The sequence below is a fragment of the Hermetia illucens genome, chromosome 1 (genome assembly GCF_905115235.1).
Source record: "Hermetia illucens chromosome 1, iHerIll2.2.curated.20191125, whole genome shotgun sequence".
NCBI classification, from domain to species: Eukaryota; Metazoa; Arthropoda; class Insecta; order Diptera; family Stratiomyidae; genus Hermetia; species Hermetia illucens.
Genome location: NC_051849.1, coordinates 128321682 through 128342453, shown reverse-complemented (window position 1 = coordinate 128342453; position 20772 = coordinate 128321682). Strand labels below are relative to the sequence as shown.

At 43.6% G+C, this 20772-nt stretch overlaps 1 protein-coding gene across 1 annotated transcript; it reads left to right on the top strand.

Moving 5' to 3' along the window:
• Positions 1-401: 401 nt before the first annotated feature.
• LOC119647075 (lipase 1-like) lies at positions 402-1979 on the top strand. The gene is made up of 6 exons (XM_038047832.1): positions 402-550; positions 619-796; positions 857-1068; positions 1125-1274; positions 1339-1497; positions 1554-1979. The coding sequence occupies exons 1-6, from the start codon at positions 458-460 to the stop codon at positions 1953-1955; spliced, it is 1194 nt and encodes a 397-aa protein (XP_037903760.1). The 5' UTR covers positions 402-457; the 3' UTR covers positions 1956-1979.
• Positions 1980-20772: the final 18793 nt, after the last annotated feature.

Here is a 20772-nt window from a genome sequence, read left to right as displayed (position 1 = left end):
TCAACGCCTTTAGATTTCAGTACTTTCAGCTGCGCCAAATCTTTAAAGCTGCTAACAAAACATTGCTTAAATGATAACCGATTTTACTAAGAATAAAAAGTTGATCTCTTCCCCCGTAACTGCCTTCTTCCCTCTCCAAGTACTCTCCTGCACTTATCTACCCCGAAATAGCACTTTGATACCAAATACGTTCTGTCGTTATACAAAAATCAATCTGTTTTGATTTCAAAAGCAACATCCATGTCCCATCAATTATTAGCTTTAGTGCCGAAACTCACGTTTGCTATATGTAAGTTTTGATTGAAGTGGCAGATAAGACAGTATATCTGCTAAGAAGTTTAATTTCTGATTAGTACACCCAGGATAAAAACATAATTAGATAAAAGTACCTGGGAAGAGGCTATAAAAGTGGAGGAAGCTTTCACTTTTCCGAAGCAGTTCGCTGAAGACCGTTGAAATGTTGAAGTACTTTGTAGTCACCTTCACCTTGTTATTTGCGTGCAAGGCTGCAGTTGATAAGGACGTTGCTGAAGACGCCCTCCTAACCACAGTAAGTTTAAACATGTCACAATTGAGTCGTTTAGGCAACTAACTGTTTATTCTGCGCTTCGAAAACAGCCTCAGTTGATAAAGAAGTATGGATACCCCGATGAGACCCATCAAGTCGAAACTGAGGATGGCTACATTTTGGAAGTCCATCGTATTGCCCGACCAGGCGCTCAACCTATTTATCTACAACACGGAAATTTGGACAGTTCCGGCACATGGGTATTGATGGGTCCTAATCTTGGCTTGGGTATGCCCCAGAAATAATTTCATTCATTGCTGTTTAATTTGGTACCAATCTTGCATATAGGTTACTACTTGTGGGAGCTTGGCTATGATATCTGGATGGGTAACAACCGTGGTAATCGCTATTCTAAGAAACATAAGACCCTTTCGCCATCGGATAGTTCGTTTTGGGATTTCTCATGGCATGAAATTGGAATAAATGACCTTCCTGCAACTATTGACTACATTCTGGGACACACTGGCTTTGAGAAATTGCATTACATAGGACATTCACAGGTGAATATCATATCTCTTTAGTGAAAAAACATAATTTGAAAGTACAATCCTGCTAGGGCACCACCTCTTTCTTCGTTATGGCATCGGAGCGACCAGAGTACAATGATAAAATTATTTCTATGCAAGCGCTTGCGCCAGTCGCGTCGTTTATCGATATTAAGAGTCCTTACATCTTGTATATTGCTACGTGGCTTGAAGCTGTGGATGTAAGCAAATGTTCAACCCTCAGAGGAATTAACTTAATAGAGATGGTTCTTTTTTTCCATTCAGTACTGGAGCACGATGTTTGGAGTAAATGAATTTAGTGCGAATGACGAAGTTAAGTCCCAATCTAAAATTCTCTTGTGTAATGATGACTCCCTCTACCAGTTAGCATGTGCAAACGATCTGTTCCTAATTGGAGGTTTTGATCAGGCTCAACTAAATTATGTAGGTACCTTGCTCCTTAGCCTGGAACACACAAGCCTTGATTTAACACATTTCAGACGATGTTGCCTGTTATTAACGGTCACACACCTGCAGGAGCCTCTGTGAAACAAATGCTGCACTATGGGCAATTGGCTCGCTATAAGAACTTCTGTCAGTACGATTACGGATGGTATTTGAACTTCTTCCAATACTTCAGCTATTTCCCTCCTTGCTATGATTTGAAGAAGATAACAGCTCCAGTAATTTTGCACCATGCCACTAATGACTGGCTAGCCCCATCATATGACGTGAATCAACTATTTGAGGATTTGGGCAATCCACGAGGAAAATATTTGGTTCCATATCCAGAATTCAACCACTTTGACTTCATTTGGGGCATTGACAGTAGAGTCTTGGTCCATAACAAAATTGTCAGTGTACTCAAAGAATTGGAACAAGAGGAGAAATCTAAGAACTAAATAAATAAATATCCAGTTTGAAAATTGAAAGAAATTTTATTGTGAACTTCTTGGATTATCTCGGTTATAGAACAAGCATGGATAATAATCAATTTAAATTCAAAACAAGTCGGGAAACCGGAAGCTGGACGCTTCAGGTACGAAAGGTTTTGTGTATTTCTTAGTACGTAGCACGTAATATATCCATATATTATGTGAGAGTATCCTCTTTCGGTTGATGTTGACATTCATAGTCCTCAATTTTCAAAGAAGCAACAAATTTGAGGTATTATAACTTTGTTAGTAATAGTGCGATCTCCATCAAACTTGGGAAGATTATGCTTTATATTATAGCCTATATCATTGCACAATTTCATGGTAGTAGGATGAACTTAAGGGGGGTTTCTAACCAATTACAAAAAATTGTAGTAATATACTATTATTAACTTTATTTAAACAGTTATCGGCATGGAAGGTATTTCGGAGCGCAGGCACCATATAGTGGCAGCCTCCTGATTTTTTTCAAATTTTTCGGTTTGGTAGTTTCTGAGAATGGCCCCCATAAAGAAGTGATCACTTTCAACCCCCCGCGCTCCCCACCCTTTCAACGAATGTCAAAACTAGGATCGACTTTGAAAAGTACTAATTGAGACCTTTAATTTGATACCCCACATGACTATATTTGATTAAAAAAATTTTACACCCCCCTTTTGCATGTATGGGGACCCACCCTTAAATTCGACGCAAAAGGATGTAATTCACTGTATGCGTGAGCGTTCACAGTTCCCACCTTTCTACCCAATTTGGTGTCAATCGCTATAACCGTCTCCGAGAAAAATGCGTGTGACGGACAGACAGACAGACAGACAGACGGACAGACAGACAGACAGACAAAACTGGATTCTGTTCCCGTAACCGACAGACCACCCATCCAATACGTACGCAAAGGAATAATTTGAAGCCATTAACAGGAATAACGATGAGCTGGGTAACTAAGAAATTCGACGCAGAAATGTTCAAGGAGGTACTTCTGGAAGATACATTGCTATCGGGAAGCGCACAAAACAAAGTTTCACAGGTCGTGGAAAAATTGCAGCGGGCATGCGATGCCTCTATGCCTCGACGTAGCACTTTCCGAAGACGAAATCCTAATTTCTGGTGGAATTCTGAAATTGAGGAATGCCGGAAAAAGTGTCTCAAAGCTAGGAGACGCTCCCAGCGCAGAAGAAACCGACCTGAGTTCGAGGAGCTACACGTGCAATATAAAAATGCGAGGAAAAAATTGCAAGTAGCTATCGCAACATTTCAAGCGGATGTGTACTGAAGCTGATTCTGACCCATGGGGTGGCGCATATAGGTCGGTGATGTCATCACTAAAAGGCGAGCGCTCCCCACCGATTACTTGCCCAGAGTTGTTGCAGAATATAACACTCTATTCCCAGTGGATCTGAATGGTACAAGTCTGCCTGCAGTACATTTAAATCCCGACGAAGTTCCGATAGTGGTAAATGAGGAGGTTCTAGACGCAGCAAAAAGATTGATTGAAAAAAAGACTCCCTAACATTGCCCTGAAGGTAGCAGCCAGGACAGCACCAGGTATGTTTGCCCAAGTTTTCACAGCATGCCTTAGGGAAGGAGAATTCCCCGAGCAATGGAAGGTACAAAAACTAATACTCATTCCGAAGGCAGGTAAACCATTGGGTGACCCCTCCTCTTATAGGCCGATATGTCTGGTCAATACCATTGGTAAACTATTTGAACGAGTAATATATAACAGACTGCTCGCTGTTGCGGAAAAGGAAGGAGGCCTTTCCGACAAACAATTCGGATTTCATAAGGCAAAATCAACTGTCGACGCAATCAGTACGCTGACTGGCTTGGCTCAGGCAGCAATAGAAGAAGGAAAAAGCTGCGCAGTAATAACCCTCGACGTAAAAAATGCGTTCAATAGTGCAAAATGGAATAAAATCATCGAGGCACTCGACAAGATACAACCCCGAAGTACATTGTACGCATTGTGGTCGAGTTTCTCCTTGGGAGAAGACTTTACTGCGACTCGGACGATGGGCTAAAAATATTCCCGACAACTTGCGGAGTGCCACAGGGTTCTGTCCTGGGTCCCTTGCTGTGACTAGTTATGTACAATGGAGTGTTGACGCTACGCCTACCGGACAACGTGACAACTATTGGCTTCGCCCATGATATCGGAATAACGGTGGTTGCAAAGCACCAAGACGAGATCGACATCTATGCAAATGAAGCGATATGGGAGATCAATTCCTGGTTGAGAAATTCTGGCCTTTCACTTCCCGAGCATAAAGCAGAAATAGTTCTCATTAGCAAGAGAAGAAAGAACACAACTGTGAAAATCAAAGTTGGTGGAAAAACAATTTACTCCCAACCATCGCTGAAATACTTGGGAGTAATTATTGACAGAAGACTCAACTTCAAAAGACACATTGAGTACGCCGCAACTAAAGCGTCTTCCATCGCTACAACGATCTCGAGGATACTACCGAACATTGGTGGGCCAAGACAAAGTCGACGTCTTCTGCTCTCCAGGGTAGTCAGCTCCGTGCTACTCTACGCAGCTCCAGTTTGGGCAACTGCTCTGAATAACAAAGTGAACTGCCAAAAATTGGGAATGGCGTATTGGTTAAGTGCACTCCGGGTATGCAGTGCATATCGGACAACATCAGGAGAAGCGGCATATGTACTAGCAGGGACTAGCAAGCTATTCACCAACAGCTTAGGCAGGAAGAACTACGACGAAAACAAGGAAGGGAGAGAACCATAATGAGCCGCAGCTAAAAGCTGATCCAGCCCCGCGATGCAATACTTGATAGGAGTTCCGTGGGGAGAGTGGAATGAGAAGGAGATGGTTTTAGTGAGTAGAAGTCTCACATAACTGCGTGGCAGGAGCCAGCAATAGGTTTTGAACCTTTCCAGCTTCCAACGCCGAAAAAAAAGACAGACAGACAGTAAACCGATTTTAATAAGGTTTTGTGTTTACACAAAACCTTAAAAAGATGCTGGTACAGTTCTAAACTAGGTGCAGTCTGATAACACAGTATGCCAAATTGAATAAGGGTTTATAATGTAATAAATTTAAAACGGCAGTATTTATTAACATTGAATCGGTGGGCAGAAATTTGAAGCGGAGTTTCACGATTTTCGACGGTACTTTTCGAGGAGTCGTATTGCTTTCGTCTAGTTTCTTACTTCAAGTTAATAAAATTTTGTCGTGGTGGTCGCACTACTTTTGGTAATTGGGTCAAAAATATGACGGTAGGTTTTTCGTCCGCATTGAAGAGGATCTTCTGAGTTGGAAAAGCCTTTTTACACGATTCTTCAGTATATACCATCGGCTGCTCACAGTAACATGCGGGTATCATCCCTCCGTCCATTAAATTCTCTGGCTTCTCAGCTAACTCCCCACAACTACCTTGTGATTTACTCTGCCGCTACGTTTCGTCAGTCTATGATCCCCCTCCTTCCTCCAAATCCCTGCCGATAGTGGATGTAACCTGCTCCGCTTCAACTACCATTCCCCTTCTTACCCCCATCCTTGTCGAGTACCTCATTTACAGACTTGATGCCAATGTCGGACCTGGCTACAATGGTCTTCCAAACTTCTTTTTGTCCAAGACTGGTAAGTCCATGTCCCTTGGCCTATCTCTTATTTTCAACAAAAGCCTTGATAAGAATCATTTTCCCGGCTCGTGGAAAGAGGCTGTCATCATCCCCATACACAAAAGTGGCGATCGTTCGCCTGCTGAGAATTACCGTCCCATTTCCATCCTCTCCTCCTGTTCCAAAATTCTGGAAATATATGTCAGCGACTGGTTGTCCGCCCACTTTGACCAACACATAGTGAAAGAGTAACATGGCTTCGTTAAACGTAGGTCCACTACCTCCAGCCTGCTTGACTTTACCAACTTTGTCGCCAAATGTCTAAATTCACGGCAAGAAGTGCATACCATTTACACTGACCTCGCTAAAGCCTTCGACATTGTAAATTATAAGATACTTCTATTCAAATTCTCGTGTCTAAACGTTCCCATACCACTTGTTTTATGGCTTGCCTGTTACCTTTCCAACCGATCCTGCGGCGTCTATTTTGACGGCTGTGCTGTAAATGAGTACCTGATTATAATCACGGGCGAGCACAATGCACATTACATTGTTTCCCAGTGTATCGTTACAGTTTCGAATGAAGTTTTCTAGCCGCCCCTCCCCCCAAAGGTTATATTATTATATCTATAAGTTCTCAATTTCGGTAGATGACGGGCTTTACTTAATATTAGGACTAGATGCTAAAAATTTAGGCTGGGCGTTCCTACTTACTTATAATATATAAGGGCTTTAGTGGTGGTGGCCGGTTAGAGGGATGATTCATTCACCTATTTCGCATGATTTGAACCAAATTGTGTAAGTCCCAGTCCATCTAAAGAAACCGTGGAGGATTTAGATACAACACCTGTAGCTGACAATATTATACGAACTATAACCGCCTTCTCAACACGCCAAAGTTCTGTGATTTCTCGAGCCAGCTGTTCATAGTTCAATGTCGCTATTAAGGGGGAAAAAACGTCAATATTATATGCCCTGCGACCCATCTTTTCAACTAATAGCATATCACGTTTAATGTGTATATGGGGATCAATTAAAATTTGGGGTCCCAATTCATGTCGTAAGCAGAACTATCAAGCCGCACATGTTCCAAGGTTTTGATGCACCGCCCGACATACACCACTATTTCTGTCCGTGTATTATACTGGCACCATAAAAGTGAAACCACAAATGAGATAGTTCTACCCCTCTAAAGCCGAGCCACACACCCGCTTCGTCATGAGAAGTAAATATCGGGTATATACACCACGAGGTATATACAGGGCGACAGGACAAGTCGACCTACATCCGTTGAAGGCGTGTAGTTTTCATCACTTCTGACTGATTTCACTATGAAACACCCTACTCCAAATTGAACCGTTTTCGAGATACTTTTTTTTTTTCTTTTTGTTTTTATTACTTCGAGATACTCGAGTTTTAATTTTTTATAAAAATGGCCGATTTTTCAGTTATTGAATTAGATGTTTTAAAATATGTGACTCTTATTATCATTATCATTTAATGTTTAGTTGTAGAATAAGATGATTTAACTCTATCTCTATTTCGAAAACGTTTAACTACCCCTGCATCAATAGAATAATCGTGTACCCAAATATTCCTATAACAAAACCTTTCACTCTGAGCTCCTGGTTTCATGTGCATGGGTTCTTTGCAGAATTTGTAAGTACTTGTAGGTATCTGTCTCTGTCATACCTCGGATGGGAAGGTCACCAATGTTACGTCCAGCAAGTGGTTCGTGATGGCCTTTGCGAATGGCTTGGATTCAACATTTGTCTAAATTATATTCCATCTGAATATAGCAACTAAACATGTCTACTATTCGCAAAAAACGGGGGCGCTGGTGGTGGTGGCCGGTGGTAAGTCAATGGGAGAATCCGTCGAGATGGGTGTGGTGTACTTGTGCATGATTTGAACCAGACTGAGCCAGAGTCCCAGGACTATTATGGGGGATAGCAACATCAATAATATACGCGGAGTGACCCGTCTTGTCAACTAACAATACGTCAGGCTCGTTGTGTGGATCAGTTAGAACTTGCCAGTCTCAATACATGCTGTAAGCAGAACTATCAAGTACTGCCTGCGGCTCAAACCGGACATGCTCCCGCAATCAGCCCATGCTTGTATGCAAGGTTTTGATGGATCACCTTGTAAAGATAGGAATTGGTAGAACGATCAGGTTGATCATCCTGAGTGGCCGGCAACGACCTAGAGGGCAGAGCTATCCCAGAAACCTAATAAAAATTGGCTAAGTTGACCGTGAAGGTCCGCCCGCAAAGATTGAAGCTCCATCAAAGTGCTCGGTCGACACGATCTTGCACGCCTCTGTGCTAGCCAGGCTCGGGAATGTGGGGGGGTCCTTTGAGCGCTTTGATCCCTGACGCTTCACTACTACAAAACAACGTGTCAATTCCGATGCGTGGGTCTGCACCGGATTCTAAAATAGATATTAATAAGGATTTCGCGACGGCCTATCGAATGATAAACAGAACGCGAACTAAAATTGGAAAATAGAAAAGAAAAAAAACGGCTCGGCCGCGCGCGTGGAGCCGTAAGTCTCCGGACCCGAGTGCCGCGATCAAGGAGGGGAAGATCCACGACGGATCACCATCCCAATTATTGCCTCTTCCGTGAAAGAAAAAAAAAATTAACTTAAATCATGCAATGCAATAAGAAAATAAAAACAAGAAAAAAAAACTAAAGGAAAAATAAGTAATGCAACAAAATTTAAAAACACTCACTGAAGCTGTCAACTTCGAGCTCGAAGATTGGTGCTGTTGAATATTAATTTCATTAAATATGATGATGATAATCTTAAAAGTAACATTAAATTATTAAATTATTTAATTTAAATTATTAAATTATTTTTGTTTTTTTTTCTTATGGTCTCAGTTGTCCTTCCGATTGGTGAGCGTGTAGTGGCGGGCAAGACTATTCTATATCCTTGAAGGCGAACCGCCGACTATATAAAAATAACTTTTATAACTTGACGATTCCTTCTCGAACAAAATATGAAACACTTGGCACCAAGTAGGCGTATTGTTTAAATTCTTACAGAAACGATTAATATATTATGCTAGAATCCCCACGTTTCTTAGCTGTTCAAAATCTGTCGTTTCCTACGAACGAACATTTTTCCGGAATTTCTTCCCAACGTTTGAAACTCACAACCATTCCAGTCCCCCACAACAAAGCACTCTCCTTTCTTCTGCCTTCCGTCTTTTCTTTCAATCACTGTGTATTTCTCATTTGTTAATCTTGTTAGCGATTTTAACTTATTCGGAATATTTCGTTTAAAATACATCTGAGTTATCACTCAGCACGATGCGGCGTCAGTTTTCTTGGTCGGATTCCTCTATTTTCCTCGCGAAAAATCTTTACCTCTTTCTCAAACAAAAGAAACGATCTTCACTTTTCCCATCCAACTGTCACTTCTCTATCCACCGTTCACCAGCCAAAAACCCAAAAAAGAAACCCCACACCCGTTTCTTCTCTGGCTCAGTCCCGCTTCTTTTCCTTTGTTCTCTCCGCACACCGCTTCATTTGCCGCTACATAGCCTTCAACTCTCTCTAGGCAATGTTGCGGCAACATGCGCATGCGCCTGCGGATGCGGCAAATCATTCGCCTCTTGTCAAGATCAATTCGCCCGAATACATTCAATACTGTGCAATCTGCGACGAACATTATGGAATTGCACACTATTAAATGCATTGTTTAAGCAAATTAATTAAGAAAGAGCCGAATGAGATTCCGCTCCCGTCGCGCAGCCGCGGTCACTACAACCTTCCATACAGCATTTTGCCTGATGATGTATTGCACCATAACAGTGCAGTGGTGCAGTAAGATGGTCCAACGTCTGTGGCCATGGAGGATATCATCAATACCTGTACAGGTTTAAATTGGACACCTCACCTAATTGTCCAAACTGCGACGTGATCCCAGAGGACCCACGCACGTATTCTTCCAATGTCCTAGGTTCGTGGAAGAGAGAACGAACCTAAAGGAAATTCCAGTGTAGTGTTATCCCCGGCAAATTTCGTCCGGAGAATGGTAGCTTGTCAGGAAGACTGGAATGGGATCAATTCCATGATCGCAGTAATCCAGGATAAACTGCGAAAAGAAGAAGAAGTGAGGAAGGCGTGCTAAGCGTATTAAGTTCACTATTATCAATAAGTGTCCGGATAGCTGAGTGGTTAGAGCATAAAGCTATCGTACGGAAGGTCGCGGTTTAAATCTCACTGGTGGCAGTGGGATTTGTATCGTGATTTGACCTCGGATACCAGTCCACTCAGCTGTGAATGAGTACCTGAGTCAAATCAGGGTAATTGTCTCCTACAGTATACTGTAGTGTACCGTTACGGTCTTGAATGAAGTGCTCTAACACACTTCAAGGCCCTGATCCAATATAGATTGTTGTGCCAACGATTATTATTATTATTATTATCAATAAAGTGCTTTCCAGATCAATTTGGTTGTGTGAAAGCCTTTTTAAAAAATATAGGGCAATGGAATTTGTAACTGTGTTATACCTGAACGGTCTAGCATCTGGTTTCCTGACTCGTTATTTTTAGTCTCACTTGTTTTAGCTTCGATGTTTCTTCTGTAAGAAATACGTCGATCGAGCTTGGCGACAGGGTATATTTGCAGAATATGAATTCTATTTAAGACGCTTTCCAAATTAGAATAAACGCAACGTGATAGCTTTTACTGTATTTCGGTGAATTCTCCATATCCCTAGGCATTGCTCAAATTTTTTCAGATAAAATTCCGAAAATTTGCTGCATCGCCATGGTTCTTATAAGAGCTAAGGATCACCGGGTCGTCCGTGGATAGCATACTATCATAGCATACTATCATCAACAGGCAGATGGGAAACATATAGTGCCGATAAAAATGATAAAACACCCCCTTTTTTCGAGAAATCGTAAGAAAATAAAACGATGTCCACATTATGGTATCCCATCGCACTTTCCTGACTAATTAACTGCGGTTTTCCAATGTAACCCAGCAACTAATTAGAAAACGTTTAGCTTGAAGTGTTCAAAAAAGATAAGGCACTTTATATTTTTGCCCTCTTAGAATAGAATTTAAGTAATCAAACCCAACTGCTTAGTGTAAAACAAGACCCTATTGAAATCGTATTACTCTCTGTCTCTCAGTCTGTCACTCGCATTTTTCTCCAAAATGGCTACACCGATTCAAACAACATTTTCTGGACATCTGGGAACTATAAAATTGCATGCATACATAACTTAGCATAACATAAATTTAAGTGGAGTTTAAAGGGGCTCACCATACATCCAAAGAATGGTGTAATTTTTTTCGTTGTTATGAAATGAAAGATCCTAGTAGTACTTTCACAGCAGATTTAAGTTTTGTCGTAGCTTGCAGAATAAACACGCTTGAAGTGAGAAAGAACAGAACGCATATATGAGGTCTAGAGTTCAAAATGCGCCCCTTCCCAAATCTGTTCAAATAAACCTAATTATAGTGTAATATCAACTTTTGAAATCGACCGGAAAAACACCCTTAAGTTCCTGAGTAATATGGCAGCACGTAGAATTTAAGGGGGGTCTCCATATATGCAAAAGCGGATGTATGTGGGGTACTCCCCCTCGAACACTACCTTGTCGTAGTAGGAGTGCTTGTGCTAGTTTATTACTACACTAAGGGTGTCCAAAAACACATGAAGATGGAAACAAAGGAAGTGATAAGAAGTCACAGACTTTGAATCCACCCACGACTTTGAGAAATCAGGTCGTGGCCGAGGCACGGATTTTGGAGACCTCATCTAATTTATGTTCCCCCACGGAGAAATCTGTGGAAGACAGGCTCTTCATTTCAGTGGAAAACCTACACCCGATGTATACGGCGCGGTCAGTCGAATAGGATAGTACAGCAACTTATTTAAGAGAAGGAACTCTAAATCTGACTGCGGCCGGCCTATCGGTGACACTCTTGTCTAACTTTTCTAAAATACGGGGGAGAAAGGCTCGGCAGAAGGAAACTTTAGCCGCAAAGGAGAAGGGACTGCAGGCCTGCCTGTCAGAACCTTCTTCTCCACCTGTACCCGGAAAAACGGAGGAAAGGGTCGCTGACAATGTGGACGCAACTGGCCTAACGCTGGTATGTGAAAACAGATCCATACAGCCCGGATTCCGTGAAACTGGGAGGGCTCATAGCCGACAACAACGGAAGGCACTGAGGGAAAAGACGAAGTTTGGTGGGAATGAGGAGATGAGAAAATTAGACTGCACTTATGATTACAAACATAAGAGTTAATCAAATCAACCCGCAGCATGCCAGCTTATTCCTATCTACTGACGGCAAAGCTGGTAAAGTTGTAGAGCTGCCCCTATAGATTTTTAGTTCAAAAGCCATGGGTTCGTTTTAACAGAATCTGTGATATTGGATCAGTCAAGGCGAGTAGGATCTTCTTCGATAAAAGATCCTCGAGACTCTGATGTCAAAATTGTTAGAGAAAACGATGCTGTTGCCAGGACCTTGTTGCGATCAACTTACAATACCAGGTAAATGGCAAGAGGAGAAATGTCTTAGTTTTCTCTGCTTACTTACACTATAATTCTTTGTGCCCTCCGCCGACGCAAGAACTAAGGGTTTTGGTAGTGCATCCAGAATCAAGTGGCTTTGAACTCTTAATAGGTTGTGATGCGAACGATCTGCATATTCGTCTGGGCAGGAGCAAATTGCAATCCTAGATGAGAGAAGCTGTTTGATTTTATCACTTCAGCTGGTCTGATGACCGCGAACGCAGTGTGTGCCCCTACGTGAGGCCAAGAAGAAGTGAAGTAATGTACCTAATAATCTGCACTTCAAAGCTGTTCAAGTTGATTAGAAACTGGTGCATATTAGATGAAATCTCACTGTTTCAGCGTTCTCCTAAACGGCCTCTTCCAGTGAACTACCCTGCTTGGGCGTTGGCCAAGCTCGCGCACTAGCACCTGGATGTTTAACTAGAGGACCGTGGTTGCTCTCGTTCCGGGTTGCCGAAACTTAACTTCGGAACGATGGGGTAATCAAACACTACTGAAACAGAAAACGCTAAAAGGGTTAGGAATAATACTTACTTGATTGGCTTGGTTTAAGTTAAAGAAAACACTCGCGACTCCACTTCAACAAACCTTTTATTTTCTAAGCACAATATTCTATTTCTTTCTTATTAATAATTTTTACTAATTAATCTCAAAAGCGAGTTAAAGTAATTCCCGCGCGAAATAAAGTGTTCTCGGATAGAACCCTTTAGCTCTGTTCAGAGGCTTTTTAACTACTCAAAATTAAAAGTAACGTTATTCTTAAAATCACCTATGTTTGACCCTTCCGTGTTTACACATTGCTTTGAAAGTGTTCTTGTACACAACACAATAACACTTGTTTATTATTATAAATTTGGTTGTCGGCGGCAAATCGACACCTGCTGTTGCGCTGCGAATTGCTGACACGGAAGAAAGTCATGTCGAGGCCAAATATACCATTTGGTAAGTAACATGCTGATGCAAAGGCGGAAAAGAATCTCGTGATGTCCAAACAGGCCATTTGCATAGCATGTGATGTAAGGACGGAAGAGGTTAAATGCGCAGGCAGACTGGGTTTCATGGGGCTAGCTCCAAAGATGCGGCTGCTGGAGAAAATCCGGTGAAATCGCTTGAACACTCACTCTCAGATAACCGTTATTTAGAATTTAGTCTAGCTATTGAGGAAAACAGATGGAATGAAATTCAATAAGACAATAGAATATCAATTGATGATTCTGAATCGCACACTTTTAGAGTGCTTTGAAGAGGCTTGTTCTATTTCCGGTTCCATGGTAGAACCGAGAACCACAGAGACTTAAGAAATCAACCAGACGACTTCTAAAATGCGCAATAAAGATAAAGGCTGGTTATACTGCCGGAATTCACAGCGTGAATATAAGAAGCTCGTAAAACGTTCGAAACGAGACTCTTTTAGAGCATACTGTGATTAACTGGAAGGTGAAAGGGAGACTTCTAGGGTGTGTAAAGTCCTTAATAAAGATGAGTCGGCAAGTTGGACTCTCTTAAAAAACCGGATGGTATTTTCACGAACTCCAGAGTTGAGAAGGTGGAAGTACACCACCCGGGAGAACAGGTTTCAGAAGTGGGAAGAAGTGAATTGGCGGTTTCTGCAAACGCGTCAACACAAAGGGGTATGGAATTGGGACACTGCAAGAGCGGTTGTTACCAATGAACAGGCGAGAGCTGCTAAGCATTTGAACCCTTCGAAGCACCTGGCATGAATTGCATCTACCCTGCGATGCTAATGGAGGTTATAGAGCACTTAGAGCAACTTCTAAGAAATATTTTTCGAGGATGCCTTCCTCTTGGCAGAAGGTGAAAGTAGTCTGCATACCAAAGCTTGGGAAATGCGACTATTCAAATCCAACTTCAGGCAAATCAACCTAACATCAGTTTCGCTCAAATGTTGGAGACCAACATGCTTACCAACGTAGAAAGTCCTGTGAGTCCGCTCTTCATTCTTTGGTTTCTAAAATAGAGAATGCAACTCTGAACGGTGAGTATACGATGGGGGTGTTCGTGGACATTGAAGGGGCTTTCAACCGTGCGACCTTCAGGAAGCTCTGTGATGCCGCCAGAGTGCATGGTGTTGACGAAACTCTAATAAACTGCATCCACGCTACGCAGAGATTGTTATATGCTGAAGTAGGTGTTGATCGCTACCTAACAACGGAAGGGACGAAAGGCCCTCAAGGAGGTGTACTATCGCCACTTCTGTGGAGTATGCTGATCAACTCACTACTATGCGAACTGCAAAATCTGCCAATACACGTTCAAGCGTATGTGGATGACGTGGTCGTCTTGGTTGTTGGTCCAGATCTCGGAATGGTGTGTAGAAATACACAACGCGCCGTTGATTTGATTGACAGTTGGTGTCTCAGACATGGACTTTCAATAAATCCAAATAAAACCACAATGGTATTATTTACGAAAAGGAGGAAACTGAATGATCTTTGCCTTCCAGAGGTGAGGGGTACAACCCTTCAACTCTCCCAAGAAGTAAGATCTATGTATGGGGGATTTATTCTAGACAAAGAGCTTCTTTTGGAACAAACATGTAGCGATAAAGATGAAACGAGCTTTCACAGCATATGGGCTGTGAAGGCGGGCCTTTGCCTCGACATGGGCACATAGGCCTCGCGTAGTAAAGTGGATATATGTTGCTATCATTAGGCCGATGTTCGTATATGCATCCGTAATGTGGTGGGTTAAAGTGAAACAAAAGAGTTTTCGCTGTAAACTAGCTAAACTGCAAAGAACTGTGTGAAACACGGTGCCATGAGCACGATATCCGGCGTAGCTCTGAATGCATTACTCAATTTGCAGTCCTTGGATTTGTTTATTCAGAGCACTGCACTGAGAGCAGCTCATAGACTAATTCCATTAGATCTATGGGAAAATACTGGACGTGGAGAGCACAGAGTATTAGAAGAGTTATTGGGAGAACTTAATCTAGTTTTCGCAATAACTTCCGATTCTCGGATCGGTAGAAAATATGATGTTATCTTGAAACGGAGAGAAAACTAGGACGAACCAGAAGAATGCGTGTCAGGATATACTGACGTCTTCTACACCGATGGCCCAGAAACAGAAAATGGTGCTGGAACAGGAGTCTACTTCTCGAATAAAAACGAAAAGTGGGCTTTCCCTTTGGGACAATACACAACGGTGTTTCAGGCTGAAGGGCAGACGCCTCGCAATCTGTAGCCATAGTCAAGCTGCATTGAGGGCGTTGAGTAGTACTTTGATCACTTCAAAAATCATTCAGGAATGTAGAAATCGTTTCAATTCTGTTTCTAGATTCAATAGGGTGCATTTACTCCGGGTACCTGGTCATTGTGGTATAGAGAAAAATGAAATCTCGGATGCATTAGCAAAAGAGGCTTCAACTTCCCACATGCCCGGACCGGAACCAACAATTGGGGTGTCGGTAGCATTGGCTGATGCTGCTATCAAAAACGGGGAACAAGCTTCCCATAGTGACAGGTGACGAAGCCTTAATGCTGCTAGAACCAAACATACTGCAGGAAGGATCCATGGAAGCCCCGCCTATGAACGCATCAGAAATTTGGTGCTGATATGCTCGCACTGCAGCGAATAGCATCACATCCACTAACGGAAATTCTGCGATACATGAACGAATCTGGGATATTCCGTTAGATGGGGGAATCGAGTACAATGGACCAGTAGAGTCTGAGTACTCAGAGGCTTTGCCTTTCCCCCACGTCAAACATACACAGCTTACAAACACAGATGTGGGGTATCAAATGAATGGTCTCGATTGACATATTTAAAAATAAAAAAAACAATTATGGCACTTAATGCAGAAAGGGGGAATGCAGGGCTGAAAAGTGATCATTTTCCAGAAGTTACCTAACAGAAAATCTGACAAAAAATACCAAGCTGCTATGTACTCGACGGTGCCTAGGCTGCGAAATACTTTCCATAAAAATATATGTTCTAATACAGTCCATAAAAGTATATTACTACCTTTTTTAAGCCTGCTTTAATTTTCTCCCAAAATCATAAAATTTTGTAGAGACATAGGCATAAAGCATATAAAGCATGATCTTGGTGGAAATCGCACCATTACTAACAAAGTTATAATAAGCCGAGGCTATCATTTCTTTGCAAATTTAATGCAAGGTTCTGAATGTTAGCATTACTCTAAAGTAATAGTTCTCGGTTGAAATTAAATCTTTGTTAACCAGGCGGGTATCGATGCTAATGTAATGAGTATAGAATAATAATTTTAAACAAAACCGAGAAAAAGTTAGGTATAATAAGAAATGGGACAAATTTTGGTTGTGCTTTTGCTATTTTCTTATTGCGCGCAAACAAGAATGTTGACCTGAAAAAAGTTCCCATAAACCTAAAGGACAGAGGACAGAGGACTCACGACAGAGGACTGAGAAGAGAAGACATAGGACAGAGGACAGACGACAGAGGACAGAGGAAGGAGGATAGAGGATAGAGGATAGAGGATAGAGGACAAAGGGCAGAGGGCAGAAGATAGAGGACTGACGACAGAGGACTGAGGACAGAGGACTGACGACTGAGGACTGAGGACAGAGGACTGACGACAGGGGACTGAGGACATGCGACGCTACGATGCCACGACGACGTTTGCACCACGGCAAGAGGCCAAACTACTGGTGGAACACGGAGATCGCTGCCCTGGGATCCTCTTGTCTCCGAGCGAGGAGACTTTCCCACAGGGCAAGAGGAAGGCTGGAGCACCAGGAGCGTGAGGAGGAATACAGGGATATGCGAAGCAACCTTAAGAAGGCCATTCGGAGAAGCAAGTGGGAATGCTACCAGAAGCTCTGCATGGAGGCTAATACGAATCCGTGGGGTACAGCTTACCAAGTTGTAATGAAGAAGATCCGCGGGCGAAAATCACCTCAGGTGACATGCCCACGGCTCTTGTTGCAAATAATTGCAACTCTTTTCCCGCAGCAGGAGCAGGACGAAAGGGAACCCCAACTGGCAGCTTAGCAGGACGTCTTCTCGATCCCTGATGTTACCGAAGAGGAACTTTGGGAAATCTGCAGACGTATTGGGGACAGCAAGGCTCCGGGATTGGACGGAATTCCGAACAGGGCTCTGAAGGTGGCGGTCAAGGCCAGACCAAGGTGGTTCGCAAGCACATTCGAATCGTGCATGGCGGAAGGAGTGTTTCCCGCCCAGTGGAAGAGGCAGAAACTGGTCTTGCTACCGAAGCCTCGAAAACCACCCGGCGTGCCCTCTTCATATCGCCCTATTTGTCTCTTAGACACCATGGGGAAGATGTTGGAGAGGGTGATATACAACAGGCTGCTCCCGTTCATCGAGCTTGCGGGTGGTCTTTCAGAGCGGCAATATGGGTTTCGGCGAGCCCGTTCTACGGTCGATGCAGTAGCAAAGGTCGTGGAATTGGCTCGAAATGCGATGGCCATGGGCAAATGCTGTGCTCTGGTGACGCTGGACGTCAAAAATGCTTTTAACTCAGCCAACTGGGGCTGGATTAAGGGCGTTTTGGCCAAACTGGGTGTTCCTAGCTACTTGGCTCGGCTCATCGAGAGTTACTTTTCGGATAGACTTCTCCGGTAGGAAGGAGTACATTGTGACAGCAGGTGTGCCTCAAGGTTCTGTATTGGGACCGCTGCTGTGGAACATAATGTACGACGGAGTGCTTGGCCTTCGCGTGCCGGAGGAGACAACGCTGATTGGTTTTGCGGACGACTTGGCGGTAGTTGCAATTGCAAAGCATCCCGAGGACGTGGAGCTTTATGCAAATGAAGCCATTCATACCATCAAGTCATGGTTACGAATGGTCAAGCTGGACCTGGCGGACGAAAAGACGGAGGCGGTCCTCATTACCAACCGTAGGAAGAACAACACGGTTACCATCCGGGTTGGTAATCGTGAGGTCGTCTCAAAATCGGTTGTCAAATACCTGGGGGTGATGATCGATGCCAAGCTGAGTTTCAAGGGACACTTGGATTATGCGCGAGAAAAGGCAGCAAATGCCAGCTCATCCCTTGCAAGGATGATGCCTAACGTGGGAGGGCCGAAGTATAGTCGCAGGCTACTCATCGCGGGAGTGGTGAGGTCGATCCTGCTATACGCGGCCCCTGTCTGGGCGGGAGCGTTAAACCACGCTGTCAACCGGAGGAAGATATGTTTCGGCATACCGGCCAATTGCGCTAAGGGTGTGCAGCGCATTTAGGACGGCGTCGACGGAGGCAGTGTGTGTTATCGCAGGAATGATCCCTATAGATCTTCTAGCGAGCGAGGCACACTGGCTCTACGAAAAACGGAAGGCAAATCCAGCCGAGGTGAATGCGGATTTCCGAAAAGCCATCAGGAGAGAGTTGTGTGGCAAGTGGCAACAACGATGGGATATGGGAGGGCAGGTGGACCCATGCATTGATCCCGTGCATCGAGAAATGGGTCAACCGAAAGCACGGAGAATTGAATTACCACCTGACACAGTTCCTTACGGGACACGGTGGCTATAGGAAGTACTTGCATCGCTTCGAGTTGGACGAGTCTCCCAACTGTCCTGAATGCGGTGCTACACTCGAGGACCCGGAGCACGTTATGTTCTATTGTCCCAGATTTCTGCAGCAGAAAAGGAGGTTGAACAGCATCTTAGGGGCGGACATCGAGCCCTCCAGCCTGGTGGAAGAGATGTTGAAGTCGGAGGAAAACTGGATGGCGGTAAATGAAGCAGTAGCCGTGGTGCAGACAAAACTCCTGGAGTTGGATCGAGCTCGGAAGGCGGCGCGACGGAGACGTAACATGGACGAACTGGTATAGCGAACCAGAGCCTCCCCCTCCCCCTCCTCCCGTGTGAATCCCACACACTGCTGCAACCTGGCGCAGCAGCGTCTTTCTAAGATTTCCACCTCCATCCATAAAAAAAAAAAAAAATAAAGAGGACTGAGGTCAGAGGACTGAGGACAGAGGACTGAGGAGAGAGGACTGAGGACAGTGGACAGATGACAGAGGACAGAGAACTGACGACTGACGACTGACGACCGACGACTGACGACTGACGAGGACAGAACTGAAGACAGAGGACTGAGGACAGGGGACAAAGGACGGAGGACAGAGGACAGAGGACTGAGGACTGAGGACAGAGGACAGAGGACAGAGGACAAAGGGCAGAGGGCAGAGGACAGAGGACAGAGGACAGAGGACAACATATTTTTCAATGAATATAGAACTGTGGGGTACCAAAGAACACGTCTCGATTAATACTTTCCGAAGCAGGTACTAGTTTTGATGTTGGAGGTATGCGGGAATTCGACAGGAATCAATTACCTCAAGGATCTGTTCTTAGAAAGCACCCTTCTGAAAAATCTGTGGTATTCTGTGCACATGGTATCTAGGCTCCGAAATACTCCTCTTTACAATTCTCCCTCACCCTTGATCCGTGAAATAAAAATGTGGTTATATAGGGTTTGCTAAGGAGAAGCATACTGAAAAGTTTGGTGGAAATCCTGTTATTATTAACAAAGCTATAGTGGGTCAAAGTTGCCTCTTTCGCATCAATTCAAAAATCTGTGAAAGATAAAATGTCAGTACCACATTAAATTCAATATCGTTTATATTCAACATAGATATCAGCTAACGGAACCATCGTGTGCCCAAATGTTCTTACATAAAAAATCTAAAAACCTTTCATATACCGGTTTCCGACTTGTTTGTCTGTATCTTTCAAATGATTTTCATCACAAACAATATCGGAAATTGATCTCTCGACATTTTCGAAGGAATTTAAATCTAAAGTAAACTGGGGATCATAAATTCCAGCTTTATCTGATTGAAATACTAGGTTCTCGGTGACTATATCTTTCCCTAATTGTGTGAAACAAAACCTTATTAGAATCGAGACGATGTCGGTCTGTCCGTCTGTCTGCCGGTCTTTTTTTTTTGTTTTTTTTTTGAGGAGGTGGAAATTTTCAAAAGACCCTGGCCTAGACACGCCAGCGTGTGGGATTCTTTTCCCCTAAAACCACTCCCGACTCCCCCCAAGGCCCGTGGAACCACCGTACGGTATTGCATCACGGGGTGGAGTCAGCTCATTTTAGCTTGGTCCCCTTTCGTCTCTACGCGGCGTACGTAACCGCGTTTTTCTGATCTCCTCTGCCTTTCGAAGTTTGCTCTGGATAGATACGACCATGGAGTTGATCGCATCCCAGTTTTCCTGACATGTTAGCATTTTTCGCACCAGATTCTCTGGTTCAAGCACCTCTCCTAGAGTCTCTTCTAGGTTCTTCCTAACCTCCACAAACCTTGAACAGTGGAAGAATGCATGCTCTGAGTCCTCTGGGACTCCACCGCAGTTTGGGCAATCGGGTGAGGTATCTAGTTTAAACCTGAACAAGTACTGGCGACATCTTTCATGCCCCTTGAGAAACTGAGTAAGATTACAATTAATCTCACCGTGCCTTTTCTCTAACCTTCCCTTGATGGCAGGGATGAGCCTGTGCCTCCTTCGACCCTTTCGGAGCGTTCCCAACGCTCTTGCCATCTATTTAGCGATCTCTCCCTTTCGGTGTTCTTCGTCTGCGGTAAAGGAGAGATAGACTTCGAATTATATATATTCGTCATCTCATCTGCGAAGATGTCAATGAGCATCATTCCAGAAATGACGAATTCT